Genomic DNA, 14,017 nt, shown 5'->3' on the forward strand with positions numbered 1-14,017 from the left:
GGGGTGTAATACAGCCGGCGGGGGGCTCGGCCCGTCTGGGGGGTGCCTGGGGCGCCAGGCCCGGCCGGGGGGGGTCTGGGGTGCCAGGGGAGGTTGGGGTGTCGGGGGGGTTTGGGGGTGTCAGGGGGTTTGAGGTGTCAGGAGGGTTTGGGGGTGTTGGGGGTTAAGGGGTGTCAGGGGGTTTGGGGGTGTCAGGGGGATTTGGGGGTGTCAGGGGGATTTGGGGGTGTTGGGGGGTTTGGGGGTGTTGGGGGTTAAAGGGTGTCGGGGGGGTTAAAAGTGTCAGGGGGGTTTGGGGGGGTGCCAAGAGGGTTTGGGGGTGTCGCTTGGGAGTGTTTGGGGGTGTCGGGGCGGGGGGGGTGTTGAGGTTTCGAGGGGGATTTGGGGTGCCAGGAGAGTTTCCGGGTGTCAAGGGGGGGGGTCTGGGGGTGGGGGTGGTTATCGGAGGGGGGGGGGTTAAGGGGCGTCAGGAGGGTTTGGGGGTGTCAGGGGTATTGGGGTGTCGGGGGGTGTTGGGACCGTCCCCTCCCTCGGCCCCGCCCGCGCGGGCTGCCGGGAAGGGGGCGGGGGGGGGGGCAGCGGAGGGGGGCCACGCCCCCCTCCGCTGCCCCCCCCCCCCGCCCCCTTCCCGGCAGCCCGCGCGGGAGGCCACGCCCCGAGGCCTGAGGAGGGGCGGGGCGGGGCCGTGGCGCGGACCGGCGCCGTTATGGAAGGGTTCGTGGAGGGGAACCGGGCGGCTCTGCAGGTAGCGGGGTCGGGGGGGGGGGGGGGGGGGTGGGGAGCGGGGTGCCTGGGGGATTGGGGTGGAGGGGGGTGCAGGGGGGAGCGGGGTGCATGGGGGGAGCGGGGTGCCCGGGGGATTGGGGTGCAGGGGGGAGCGGGGGGGGTGCAGGGGGGGAGCGGGGTGCCCGGGGGATTGGGGTGCAGGGGGGAGCAGGGTGCCCGGGGGATTGGGGTGGAGGGGGGAGCGGGGGGGGTGCAGGGGGGGAGCGGGGTGCCCGGGGGATTGGGGTGCAGGGGGGAGCAGGGTGCCCGGGGGATTGGGGTGGAGGGGGGAGCGGGGTGCATGGGGGGAGCGGGGTGCCCGGGGGATTGGGGTGCAGGGGGGTGCAGGGGGGAGCGGGGTGCCCGGGGGATTGGGGTGGAGGGGGGAGCGGGGTGGGTGCAGGGGGGGAGCGGGGTGCCCGGGGGATTGGGGTGCAGGGGGGTGCAGGGGGGAGCGGGGTGCCCGGGGGATTGGGGTGGAGGGGGGAGCGGGGTCCCCGGGGGATTGGGGTGCAGGGGGGAGCAGGGTGCATGGGGGACTGGGTGCAGGGGTGCCCAGGGGAGCAGGGTGCATGAGGGGAGCAGGGTGCATGGGGGATTGGGGTGCAGGGGGGAGCAGGGTGCAGGGGGACTGGGTGCAGGGGTGCTCAGGGGAGCGGGGTGCCCGGGAGATTGGGGTGCAGGGGGGAGCAGGGTGCCCAGGGAACTGGGGTGCAGGGGGAGATGGGTGCCCAGGGAACTGGGGTGCAGGTGGAGATGGGTGCCCAAGGGAGCAGGGTGCAGGGGGAGATGGGTGCACAGGGACTGCGTGCTCAGGGGAGTGGGGTGCAGGGGGACTGGGGTGCCCAGGGGAGCGGGGTGCATGGGGAACGAGGTGCTCGGGGGAGCTGGGTGCAGCGGGGAGCAGGGTGCAGGGGGAGCGGGGTGCACAGAGGATCAAGGCCCCCGAGCAGGGCGCACCCATCTCCCCTGGAGAGAGGGGCTGCCCCTCGGCCCCGCGACAGCCCAGGCTGGGGTGGCACAGCCGCACCGGGGACACCCCAAGCCATTTCCACGGCCGGGGGCTCCCCAGCACCCCCCACCCCACCGCTGCAGCCTCATCCCCGGTCTCGCAGCACGTGGGTGCAGGTCCCCCGACCTGCTATGGGGTTAATGCCGCAGGCGGCTCTCGGTTGTTTACTTCCTCGGCTTGTACTGAATAAATGAGCAAATCTGGGTTATGGCATGAAATAATTGTCACCGAAAAAGGGCCTGGAGACAGGGAGGCTCCCTCAAGCGTGACAGGACGGGCGCCGGCAGCCGGGGACGGGGGATTTGCGGGGTGACATGGGTGACATTTCTTCCTTGCTGCTGCAGGCGAGAAAAAAAAAGGGGTGAAACGTTGCGTTTTGGGGGGCAGCCAGCCCCAAACTCACCGGCTCTGGAAAAACCACTTTGGTCTGGGGTTAAAATACTAAAGGCTCCCAGGGCTGCGACGGTGTCCCCCGGGGTGGGAAGGTCCCCGTCCCTGCTGCCGCGGTCGCTCATGGCCGAGCTGGGTTTTCCCGTTCTCCCCGGGACCCCGATGCGCCCGGTTTCGCACACGTGCCCCAAAAACGTGAGGCTTTTGTGCCAGAAATGGATCCCGGCCAGGTCTCGTCCCAAGGGCGCCGGGCCGGTCGGCGCTTCGGGGATGCCAGGAGCCCATCCGCTGCTGGCGGCAGCTGGGAGGTGGGTGCCACCCACGATGAAGTGGCTCCGGGGACACTGGCGTGTCCCCTCGAGGGCGGCGAAGGAGAAGGGACCGGCCCGGGGGGCTTTGGAGGATTGGGGACGCGTCGCTGCCGCGCCTGACGCCTCCCGCCCCGGCAGGAGCATGTCCGGCGTCACCAGGAGATCCACGTGGTGATGGGCAACGAGGCCTGTGACCTGGACTCCACCGTCTCGGCCCTGGCCCTGGCTTATTTCTTGGCGAAGGTGAGGCTCGCCCGCTGGCTTGGGGACAAACGGTAGCTTGGGGGACGCCTCACCGGGTGTCACCCGCCCCCGACACAGACCTCCCCGGCTCCGAAAGCAGCCTTCATCCCGGTGCTGAACATCCCTCGCGCCGAATTCGCCCTCCGGACGGAGACAACGTTCCTGCTGGGGGAGCAGGGCATCCCCACCGCCTCCCTCATCTTTCGGGACGAGATCGACCTGGGGGGGCTGCACCGCGCCGGGCTGCTCTCCCTGACGCTGGTCGATCACCACGTCCTGCCTGGGTGAGCCGGGGGGGGAACATGGGGACAACCCGGGCCACCCACGCGAAGCCTCGCTTTTTCCTTGCTTGATTTTGGCCCAGGGTGGGTAAAACCTTTCCCTTTCTGGGGCGTCTTTAGGGTAGGAGGAGAGGAACAAAGGGGGTTTCCAGGCTCTGCTGGGGGTGACCCATCGCGGCTGCACCGCAGGGCTGTGCCGGGGGTCTCACCCTCCCCGTCTCACCCGCCAGCGCCGATGCAGCCCTGGAAGAGGCCGTGGTGGAGGTCCTCGATCACCGGCCATTGGAACGGGACCGAGCTCCCGGCTGTCAGGTGACAGCAGAGCCGGTGGGCTCCTGCGCCACGCTGGTGACAGAGCGGATCGCCCAAGGTCCCCCAGGCGTGCTGGACAGACCCACGGCCGCGCTGTTGCACGGTGAGGACGGGCGGCCCTCGCTGAGCCCCATCCGAGGGGGACGGTGACGACTGATGGCCCCCGGTTATCCCCCCCAGGCACCATCCTCCTGGACTGCGTGAACCTGAGCCCGGCGGCCGGCAAGGTGACGTCCAGGGACGTGGCGTGTGTCTCCCTGCTCGAGGCGAGGTTCCCCGAGCTGCCGGCCCGCGACACCATCTTTGAAGCCCTGCAAGCAGCCAAGTTTGACGTCTCGGGTCCGCATGCCGGGGCGGTGGCATCCGGGGGGTCTGGCTGGGAGCGGGTCCTGGGACAGACCCCTCTCCTTGGGGACAAGGACGCGTCCCCGGGGCTCACGCTCGGCCCCTCTCGTCTCCCAGGGCTGACAACGGAGCAGATGCTGCGGAAGGACCTCAAAGTCCTCTCTGGCGATGAGCTGCTCCTCGCCGTCAGCGCTATCTACGTGGACCTGGAGGTGAGGCTCGGCTGGGGGGGAAACTGAGGCAGGGGTGGCACTATGGGGACAGTGGGGTGACGCCAGCGTCTCTCCCCGTCCAGACCTTCCTGCGCCGGCCCGGCTTGCTGCAGGACCTGGATGCTTTCTGCCAAGCTCAGGGCTACGCAGGGCTGGTGGCCATGATGATCTCTTTTAATGAGCACAATGAGCCCTCCCGGCAGCTCGCGGTCTACAGCCGGTGCGAGACCCTCCGGAGTGCGGTGAGTGGAGGGGGCCGGGCACCCCAAAACCTCAGCACGGGGGTCTGGGGCAGTTCTCAGCTGCGGCGCTCAGGCTCACCCCGAAAGCCCCTGATTTTGGAGGTGCTGGGGGGGTCCCAAGCCGCCACGCTCCCTCCCTTGCAGGTGTGCCAGGCGCTGGAGGAGGCGACGGCGCCGTCCCTGCACCTCCAGCCTCTCCCGAGCCCCTGGTCTTGTGTGAGCACCTACGCCCAGGGCAATGCTTTGGCATCGCGGAAGAAGGTCCTGCCTGTCCTGCGGGCAGCCCTGGGGGGGCCCAGCGCTGCCAGGGGGCCGGAGGAGGAGGTGGTCCTGCCGCCCACCCCAATGAACAGCCTGGTGGAGGAATGCCCGCTGGCACAGGCCGTCCCCCCCCTCTGCCCCCAGGATGTCCTGGAGCGGGTCAGCCGCATCGCCGCTGGGCAGCCCCCCGGCTCCCCAAAATAAGAGCGGGTGCCCGGCAGCTTTTGGGGTCCATACAAGGAGGTGGGGTCCCTGGGCAGGTCCTGATGGGGTGCCCAGGCGCTGGGGGGTTGCAGCCGCCTTCGTTAGAGCTCGCCTTCCTTCGTTAGAGCTCGGCTCCCTGACGGGGATAGGTCCTCGTTGCAATTTGCCCCCCGACAGGCTCCCCCTGCCCCGACGGCCCCACTGGGGTTTGGTCCCCCAGGGTGGGTTTTCGGGGACCCCGCGGGCAGTGGGACTGGGGCAGCACACGCACCCACTTAATGAAGGCACTTGGGGGGGTTGACGAGTTCTTGCCGTTCTTCCTCCCTTGGGGGGGCTGCGGGGGACCCCGGCTGGTGGGTCCGGATGCGCAGCTGGCCCACGACTGTCACCCACGTGCTCCGAGGATTAAATTTCCCTCTTTTCTTCCACTTTTGGCTCTCGACTTTTCTTCCGCGACAGATCTGCGCTGCCCTGCTCACCCCGGGGGTGCCCAGCGTGGCCCCCACCCTCCCCACAGGCATCCTGGGGGGCGAACCCCCTCTTTTCCTGGGGTGCAGCCCCCCTGCAAATACCCCCCCCCCGGGTCAGAGGAGGGTTTCAGGGGCCAATAGCATGGACGGGGAGGGGGGGACTCAGTGCGGCCGAACCCCCAAATCCGGCCCCGCTGGGAGGAAACCGGTTGTGCCGTGACGAGCTGTGGCCTCTGCCGGCTGCGAATGCGGCCAAACCAGTTTGGATGAGCCACCAGTGCCGTCACCAAAGCCCTTCACCGGTGGGGAGCCACAGGGCGAGAGAGGCTCCCCGGAGAGGTGAGCGGCCCCAGTGCCGGGAGTCTCTGGGGTCTCGTAGAGGGTTGAGCAGGGCTGCGATGGGGGTCCCCGGGGAGCGTTTGAGCCGTCTCCTTGTGGCCGGGCGCACCCGTTTGCATCTGCTTTCGGTTTGGAAATGGGGCAGGAAAGGTGGGAAATGGGGGCAGTTTGGTGTGGAGCTGCTGGGGGATGTGAGAGCCCGGGGGCGGGGGCTGGTCCCCGAGCTGGGGCTGGCATCTCTCTCTGCAGGTGACGAGGATGGCTGCGGTGACAGCCACCAGGGACGGCCTGGACCTGCATGAGGAGTGGCAGGACGAGGACTTCCCCGGGTAAGGGGGCAATGGGAGCGGTACCCCCAAACCCACTCCGCCCCCTGGGGTCCTGCTGACCCCCTCGCCCTGTCCCCGCCAGGCCCCTGCCGGAGGAGTGCCCGGGGGCTGGGGGTGCCCCACGGCGCATGCGGAGGCGGCTGCCGGCGCTGGAGCAGACCGAGAGCGCTGAGCGCTCGCCCAACGCCAGCATCGACCTCGACCTGGACGCGCTGGAGACGCCCTCGGGCAGCGACGGCTTCGAGTGGGAGGGTGAGACCCGGCCAGGGTGGGGGCACAGGGGACCCCCAGGTTCCTGCCCCCCAGTGCCGCACTAACCGACTGCCCGCAGAGGAGCTGCCGCACACCTGGGGCTTCGCCGAGGGGGCTGGCAGCCGGCGGGTGCCGGACACGGAGGACGAGCGGCCGGAGGAGAGCGTGGATCTGAGCGCGGTGGAGGCCTACAGCCGGGTCCTCTCCCACGGGGGTAACGCGGGGCCAGGTGCCCGGGGTGGGACTCCTGGGTCCCCTCCCTGAGCCCGCTGGGTCTGGGAGGGGGACGATAGGTGCTGGCTGTGCCACCCTCCGCTCCGGCCAGGGTACCACGGCGAGGGCTTCGGCACCATCCTGCTCTTTGCCGCCTGCCACCTCCCGGACAGCAGCATCCCCCGGTATGGCTACGTGATGGAGAACCTGCTCAGGTGGGGACCCCGGGGCGGGCCGGGATCCTTCCCACGCACCCTGTGCCTCAGTTTCCCCAAGCTGACGGGCCGCGCCGTCCCTCCAGGTACATCGTGGGCACCCTGGAGAGGATGGTGGCCGACCGCTACGTCCTGGTGTGCCTGAGCGGGGCAGCAGCGCGGGGGCAGATCCCCTCCTTCAGCTGGATGAAACGGTGCTACCGGGCTATGGATCGGTGGTGAGCACGCAAGGGCTCCCGGTGAGCGTGCCGGCGGGGGGGTGGCAGCAAGCGTGCCAGGCTGGCAGAGAGCCCTGGAGCATCCCGGTCCTTCCCAGGCTCCGGAAGAGTCTCCAGGCTGTGATTATCGTCCACCCCACCTGGTACATCAAGGCACTCGTGATGCTCTCCCGGCCCTTTCTCAGGTAGGGTTGCTCGCACCCACGCGTGCGAGGCCTCGCACGGGGACGTTCGCCTCCTCCCCGGGGCTTCCCGTGCCGGCTCCTGGTGAACCAGCCCCGTCGCACAAGGGTGTAATGAGCTGGAGGGTCTCAGTCCCCCCCCATCTCCCCCAGCCCCACCTTCAGCGGCAAGGTCCGGTTTGCCGCCAGCCTGCGGGAGCTCTCCCAGCTCGTCCCTGTGGAGCCGGCGCACGTCCCCGAGCCCGTCCGGCGGTGAGTCCCCTCCGCAGGGCAGGGGGTTGGGGGGGGCGGTTCATGGGCTGCCGGCCACGGATGCTTTTCTCTCCCCGCAGGCTGGAGCCAAGCTGGGATGGCAGCCGGGACGTGACGCGGTGACGGGGACACACAGGGACAAGTGGTGGCATCAGGGGCTCTCGGCAGGCCCAAAGTGGTCCCCGAGCACCCACGGGTGAATAAAGGATGTGGACGGGAGTGCGGTGCCCAGCATGTGTGTGGGGCTTTGCTTTTCCTGGCAAATTTGGCAGCCCCGGTAGCAGAGGAGGGAGGCGAGGAGCCCCGGGCAGCTTGCGGACGCGCTCCTCGGGCCAGCACAAGGGTTTTATTTCAAGGGTGGGTTGTTTTTCCCAGGAGAGGGAAAACCGAATCAAGCATCGGCACTTGCTTACCAACGTCGAGCGCGCCACGGGGCTAGAAAAGCCCAGCTCCGCACAGGAGCGTCCTGGCATGGCGTGGAGCATGGCGAAGGGGAAAGCCTCTGCTGCCCAGCCGTGATGCCCAGCACGTGCTATTTAATATTTAATCCCGGCGCTACTTAAACTATATACACCCGCGCCCAAATTCGGGAGCCCGAGTCCCTCCTCAGGTCAGGCCCCGTCCTGCCTCGGCCGGTGCTGGTGAAACCCTGGTGGCGATCCCGGGCGGAGGTGACCCCACCACGGTCCTGCCTCCGAGGTGGCGGAGGCTGCCTAGTTGTTTTTTTGAGCTTAAAAAAAAATATATATCCTAAAAAAGAAGGAAGGTGGCAGTTTGCCGGCGGTGGAAGTGCTGGCTGGAGGCACTGCGGGCGTGTTGATGGTGACGGCGCTGAGCCACTGCCGGTGGGACACTGAAGCGTCGGGGTTTAATCCCGGTTTTGCTCTTCTACGCCTTTCCGGGAGGGCACCAAATCAGCCTCCGCACCAGGACTGGCCTCACCGCGATCCCCCGGGGAAACCGAGGCACCGCAGCCCAGCACCAAGAGGGGCCCATGGGAGATGTCGGCATGGAAAAAGGTAAAACTGGGAGGATTTGGCACATCTTGGCTGTGCCCGGCAGCTCCTGGCGTGCTTCGGGAAGGTGGCTGTGTCCTTTTGGCTGAAATCCCGGTCGGGCACGAGGTGGGGGCTGCCGTCCCTGCTCCCTCTCCGCGTCACCGACCCGATGCCTCTGGGAAGGAGGGATTTGCCAGGGGGACGATGACCAAAAGCCACCGGGAGCCGGGCGAGGATCACTCTGCATAAATTACCGCGGGGTTAAAGCGCTCGAGGTTGGCTTCTCCTCCAGTTGGGGGATCAGGCAGTTCAAGTTTGGGCTGAAAAAGCCGGGAATCTGCAAAGTCCAAGAGGCCGGGTTACGGAACCGCACAAGCGGTGGCTCGTTTGGGTGTGTGAATTAGCAGTGGTGCCTCGGAGGGGGACAGCGGGTGCTCAGGGCTGCCACAGCCACCCCCACAGCCATGTACTCACACGCTACAAGACCCGGGAGCTGCTCCACTGTCGCTCCCGACCGCCCTTGGACCTCATCTCCTGGACAGCACCGGTCTGTGGGGAGGGTGCAGAGATGTGACATCACTGCTGTGAGACCCATCACCCAACTGTGCCACCCCATCGCCCAAGCATAAGACCCGTCACCCAAACGTAAGGCCGCTTCACCCCACCCTGAGACCGGTCACCCAACCGTGAGACTCTACCACCCCAACAGTGATGCCCGCCACCCAACCATGAGATCCACCACCCAATCATGAGACTCTACCACCCCAACAGTCACGCCCATCACCCAACCATGAGACCCACCACCCCAACATTGACACCCACCACCCAACCATGAGACCCACCACCCCAACATTGACACCCACCACCCAACCGTGAGACCCACCACCCCAACAGTGACACCCACCACCCAACTGTGAGACCCACCACCCCAACAGTGACACCCATCACCCGTGCGTTTGGGTAGGGTACCATGGGCAGGCCTTCGCCCGCGGCCATGTCGCCAGAGCCGATGTGTGTCAGGTGGACGAAGTTCATGGGCTCCCCAATCATGGAGCGGTCAATCCGTCTCCTCCTCTTCTTCTGCAAGCGGATGAAGGCCGTCAGGCCCCGCTGAGCGCACAACCCCAGGACCCCAAACCCTCCCCCAGCCGGCCAGGCTGAAGCTACTCACGGGCTGTGGCTTCTCTACGACGCAGCAGCCCAGCTTGTGCCAGAAGTCGCTCATATTCGCGGTGGCGTCCAGCTTCCCTCCCTGCCGGGCTGGCTGCCGGGGGGGCCGCGCCGGTGCAGAGACCCTCACGCAGGGTCACTCCATGGGGATGGGTGGGGGGACTTGGTTGAGGTGGCCGAGCTGGGTGGGGATGCACCTGGGGGGAGGCAGAGCCGGGGAAGGGGTGCGTCACGGTCAGGAAGGGTTTGTCCCTGGGTGCAGGGACATATCAGACGATGGCGGGAAGGGGACAGATGGATTGGGGATGTTGGGGTGCAGGATCAGCCCCACTCCCCATCCTGGGGCTACCCCCCCACTGCCACCCGGGTGATGCATCAGATTGGGGAAACTGAGGCACAGCACGGAGAGGAGCAGCCAGCTGCGGGTTTGAAGGGAGGGGGGTGATGCCTGCAGTCCTGACTCCCAAATCAATCCTAAATCCACTTCCCATCAACCAAACGGAGCCTGAGACCCCCAGGGAACACCTGAACATCGCACAGAGACCCCCAGGGACCCCAGGCATCACACAGAGACCCCCGAGGGACCCCGGGCATCAGAGACCCCAGGCATCACACAGAGACCCCCAGGGGACACCTGGGCATCACACAAAGACCCCCAAGGGACCCCGGACATCACACAGACAACCCAAGAGACCCTGGACATCAAACAGAGACCCCCCAGGGACCCCGGGCATCGCACAGAGACCCCCAGGGGACACCTGGGCATCAGAGACCCCCGAGGGACCCTGGGCATCGCACAGAGATTCCCAGGGGACCCCCAGGTATCGCACAGCCACCCGGAAGAGTTGTACCCATGGCCAGGGCAGGATCCGGCCCCGGCCCCCACCCCGGTGCAGGACGCAGCTGAGGGATGCTGCGGCAGGATGGGGGGGATGGAGGCGGCCATGGCAAATCCCAACTCCCTGAGCCAGGTGGCTATAAATATCCCAGCCTTTCCGAAAAGGGGCCGGAGGTTGAGCTCTTCCGCTCCAGCTCGAAAAGCAGATGGGGGAAAAATAAATGGGGGCTCTGCCTGGCCGGTGGGACTCTACCCCAAACCCCCACGGCCCCGGCTGGGATAGCCAAGGGGGGTGTGGAAAGGGGGGTTCACCCCCAAAATGGGTGCTGCCCCCCCCCCCCCAAGAGAGACAACTCTTTCGCTGCAAAAGCACCCGGCGGCACGCACAAAACTCACCCACCCACGAAGGGCTGTGGCCTGAGCACAACCCTGTATCAGCCACCGGAGAGTCCCCACGCCAGCGTGGGGGGCAGCTAGCGGCCGCGCCAAGGCAAGGCCAAGTTTTGCCGGAGCTCAGCCGTGGCGGCAGATGGGTGCCAGACCCCACCGCGCCGGCAAACAGGAAAAGTCCCTTCCTCTACCCCTGCGCCGGCGACGCCGGATGGGTCCAAAGTCCGCGGCAGCCGGCCGGCACTTCCTGCCTGCAGCGGGGAGGAGCAGGGCCCGCGGCTGCTGGGTGCCAGGGCCGGCAGCTCCCCAAAATGGGGTGCTAACCCCCTCCTTGGGTGCCTAGGGATGCTCCGACCCCGCGGGATTGCATCGCCTCAGCGCTGTCCGCATCCGCAGACTTGCCAGGGCCAGCGGGCAGGATCTGGCCCCAGGGTGACCCGGCTGCCCCCAGGGATGACCCCACAGCCGGACAGCACCCACTGCCCATCCCCTTGGCGTCAGGGCACCAAGGGGGAGTGGGTGCCCGTCTGTGCCTGCTCCCCCGCCACTGCCAGCCTGGCCCTGGGTCCCAGCAGGGAAACTTGAGGCACGACCAAGGGAGCCCCCCCCCCGCCCGGAGCCCCCCATGCCCTTCACCCTGGCACCTGGGCCCTGGCCCCCAGCCCCCCCGCGAGCACGGCTGCTGAGAACGGGCAGGTTGTGACACGTCCCGGGTGGCGTAAACCGGGGCCATGCCCACGCTGGACACGCGCACCAGCACCCCCCAGGCAAACTCGGCCTCTCCCCCGGGCTGTGGACGGACGGAGCGGGGCGGGGGGGCTGCCTTTTCTTGCTAGCCCCATTTCCTTAGGAAATGAGGCTGCCGGAGCCGGCCCCCGCCATAATGCCCCAGCTCGCTGCCGGATCCGGCAGTGCGGCGGAAAGGCCTTGGTGGGGGCTACCACCCAAATTCGGCATCGCAACCGGTCCCTGGGGCGCTGGAAGAGCCTCCGCGGGAAGCCCCAGGAGTGGGCTCAGCCTCGTACAAGCCTCCAGCAAATCCCCATGTGACCCCCGAGGGGTTCAAGCCGCCGCGACCCCCCCCCCCACTCGGACCCCTTCTTTCTCCCCCCAAAACCACCCCCCAGCACCCACCGGGCCTCACGTCCTCGTGCCCAGCAAAGGGCGATGGCTGGGGCCAGATCCGGCCGTTCTCCCGGCTCCGGGCGGTTGTCGGCAGCAGGTCCCGGAGGCCGCAGCTGCCCCAGTTCCCCCCCCACCGTGGGGATCTCACGCACCCCCCTCACTGCTTGCCCACCCCTGCAATGAGTTACGTCCAGTCTCAGCCCGCCTGGGCAGAGGGGCCTGGCCCCGCGGTGGCCCCACGGAGGGCAGCTTATGGCCCGGCCCGCGCCGGCACACACAAAATGACTTCCCTGTTGGGAAACCACCGCTCGGCGGCTCTGCGTCACCAGCGGGGGACTGGGGAGAGGAGCGAGGGCGTCCGGGGGGCCGCTCCAGGCCCCCCCAGCTCTGGGGTCACCCATCCCAGGGGTGCCCGCTGGGGTCCCCCAAAGCTCAGAAGGAAGGGTGGCATGGGGGAACGGGGCCATGCCGGGTGAGAGCCCAGGACTCCCCAGGCTGCAGGCCTGGGACCCCCGGGATGGGGCGGCAAAGTAGGGGGAGAACCCCCTTTGCGTGGGACGGTCACGGCTGCCACCCTGGAGGCACCAGGTGCCGGCAAGGGTGGGGGACCCGTGGGGCTCGGTAGGGCTGGGGGGTCCAAGAAGGGCTGGAGGTCCCGGGGGTCAATCTAAGGCTGGGGGGGTCCCTGCAGGGGTGGAAGGTCCCAGAAGGGCTGGGGACCCCAGGGGCCCCGGCAGGGCTGGGGGGCCCCGGTAGGGCTCAGGGATCCAGGGGGTCCTGGTGGGGGGTCCCGGTAGGGTTGGGGGATCCCGGCAGGGCTTGGGACCCCGGGGGTCCTGGTAGGGCTGGGGGGTCCCAGTAGGGTTGGGGGTTCCGGCAGGGCTGGAGATCCCAGGCGTCCTAGTAGCGCTGGGGGGTCCGAACAGGGCTGGGGGGTCCGAACAGGGTTGGGGGTCCCGGCAGGACTCCCCGGTCCGACCAGAGGGCTGCAAGGGGGGTCCTCCCGCCGCCCCCCCCCCCGCCCGGTGCCTCCCCGCCTTCCCAGGGCGCTTTCGGGGGCCCTTCCGCGGGGTCGCACCCCTCGGGGGGGGGGGGGGGCGGTCCCGGTCCCGGTGGCGGCCCCATTACCTGCCCCGGCTCCGGGTGCGGGGTCCCGGTGCGGGTCCCGGTGCCGGTGCCCAGCTCGCAGCGGCCAGGCGTGGCCCGGCGGGTGCGGGACGCGGCGCTCCCCCGCCGCCCGGCTCGGCTCGGCTCGGCTCGGCCCGGCCCGGCCCGGAGCACAGCTCCCACCCTGGACGCCGCCGGCATTGCAGGGGCCACGGCCGGGCGGGGGGGGGCCGGGTCGGGCCGGGCTGGGGGGGAGCCGGCAAGGTCGGGGGTCCCTGGGGGTCCTGGAGGGGGTGGGGGTCCTGGGGTCCCGGTAGGGCTGGGGGTCCCCGGGGTCCCAGAAGGGCTGGGGGTCCCAGTAGGGCTGGTGGGTCCCGGCAGGGCTGGGGGTCCCCGGGGTCCCAGAAGGGCTGGGGGGTCCCGGTAGGGCTGGGGGTCCCCGGGGTCCCAGAAGGGCTGGGGGTCCCAGTAGGGCTGGTGGGTCCCGGCAGGGCTGGGGGTCCTGGGGGCCCCAGAAGGGCTAGGGGTCCTGGTAGGGCTGGGGGTCCCCGGGGTCCCAGAAGGGCTGGGGGTCCCGGTAGAGCTGGGGGTCCCTGGGGTCCCAGAAGGGCTGGGGGTCCCAGTAGGGCTGAGGGGTCCCGGTAGAGCTGGGGGTCCCTGGGGTCCCAGAAGGGCTGGGGTCCCAGTAGGGCTGAGGGGTCCCGGTAGGGCTGGGGGTCCCAGCACGGCTGGGGGTCCTGGTAGGGCGGGGGGTCCCCGGGGTCCCAGAAGGGCTGGGGGTCCCAGAAGGGCTGGGGGGTCCTGGCAGGGATGGGGAGTCCTGGTGGGGCTGGGGGGTCTGGGCAGGGTTGGAGGGGTCCCGGTAGGGCTGGGGGTCCTGGGGGTCCCGGTACGGCTGGGGGGTCCCAGAAGGACTGGGGGCCCTGGGGCTAAGCAGTGCTTGGGCGTCCCAGCGGGGCCTGGGATCCTGATAGGGCTGGGGGTAACAGGGCTGGGGGTCCAGGGACTCAGCAATGTGGGGGGGCTTGGTAGGGGCCCCTGGCAGGGCTGGGGTTTCTGTGGATCCCAGTATGGCTGGGGGTCCCTGGCGGGGCTATGGGGGGGTTGCTATGGGGGGCATGGCAAGGCTGGGCGTCCTGGTAGGGCTGGGGGTCCCCAGCAAGACTGGGGTTCCCCACCAGGGCTCAGTTATGCTCCCGTTTGCTCCTGAGCCTTATTCCCTCTTTTTCCATGGATGTGCCAGAGCCCTCAGGGGACCAAAGCACCAAAAGGGTGGAAACCCCCAGACCACCCCACAGCTGGCGTCAAGCAGCGTTGCACCACTTCCAGTTCAGGGCCCTT

General features: G+C 68.8%; 3 protein-coding genes across 7 annotated transcripts; 2 read left to right on the plus strand and 1 right to left on the minus strand.

The window, feature by feature from the left end:
• Nucleotides 1–671: 671 nt before the first annotated feature.
• PRUNE1 (prune exopolyphosphatase 1) lies at nt 672–5,006 on the plus strand. 3 transcript variants are annotated; one of them, XM_076360088.1, is made up of 8 exons: nt 672–745; nt 2,617–2,721; nt 2,800–3,005; nt 3,233–3,417; nt 3,495–3,653; nt 3,777–3,871; nt 3,955–4,113; nt 4,258–5,006. In XM_076360088.1, exons 1-8 carry the CDS (start codon nt 707–709, stop codon nt 4,576–4,578), a joined length of 1,269 nt encoding a protein of 422 aa, XP_076216203.1. In that variant the 5' UTR covers nt 672–706; the 3' UTR covers nt 4,579–5,006. The 3 variants fall into 3 exon arrangements, with proteins under 3 accessions (XP_076216203.1, XP_076216204.1, XP_076216205.1); XM_076360089.1 differs by having other exon boundaries at nt 700–714; XM_076360090.1 differs by lacking the exon at nt 672–745 and adding an exon at nt 2,436–2,475.
• Nucleotides 5,007–5,256: 250 nt separating this feature from the next.
• On the plus strand, nt 5,257–7,331 carry BNIPL (BCL2 interacting protein like). Its single transcript, XM_076359882.1, has 9 exons — nt 5,257–5,387; nt 5,637–5,716; nt 5,799–5,968; nt 6,048–6,182; nt 6,294–6,396; nt 6,483–6,614; nt 6,713–6,799; nt 6,950–7,048; nt 7,129–7,331. The coding sequence occupies exons 2-9, from the start codon at nt 5,646–5,648 to the stop codon at nt 7,169–7,171; spliced, it is 840 nt and encodes a 279-aa protein (XP_076215997.1). The 5' UTR covers nt 5,257–5,387; nt 5,637–5,645; the 3' UTR covers nt 7,172–7,331.
• Nucleotides 7,332–7,375: 44 nt separating this feature from the next.
• Nucleotides 7,376–12,809, minus strand: CDC42SE1 (CDC42 small effector 1). 3 transcript variants are annotated; one of them, XM_076359883.1, is made up of 5 exons: nt 12,698–12,809; nt 9,218–9,413; nt 9,016–9,126; nt 8,521–8,595; nt 7,376–8,383 (listed from the first exon to the last, which is right to left on the minus strand). In XM_076359883.1, the coding sequence occupies exons 2-4, from the start codon at nt 9,269–9,271 to the stop codon at nt 8,524–8,526; spliced, it is 237 nt and encodes a 78-aa protein (XP_076215998.1). In that variant the 5' UTR covers nt 9,272–9,413; nt 12,698–12,809; the 3' UTR covers nt 7,376–8,383; nt 8,521–8,523. The 3 variants fall into 3 exon arrangements, with proteins under 3 accessions (XP_076215998.1, XP_076215999.1, XP_076216000.1); XM_076359884.1 differs by lacking the exon at nt 12,698–12,809 and adding an exon at nt 11,579–11,694; XM_076359885.1 differs by lacking the exon at nt 12,698–12,809 and adding an exon at nt 10,451–10,569.
• Nucleotides 12,810–14,017: the final 1,208 nt, after the last annotated feature.

The sequence above is a fragment of the Aptenodytes patagonicus genome, chromosome 26, assembly GCF_965638725.1.
Source record: "Aptenodytes patagonicus chromosome 26, bAptPat1.pri.cur, whole genome shotgun sequence".
NCBI lineage: Eukaryota > Metazoa > Chordata > Aves > Sphenisciformes > Spheniscidae > Aptenodytes > Aptenodytes patagonicus.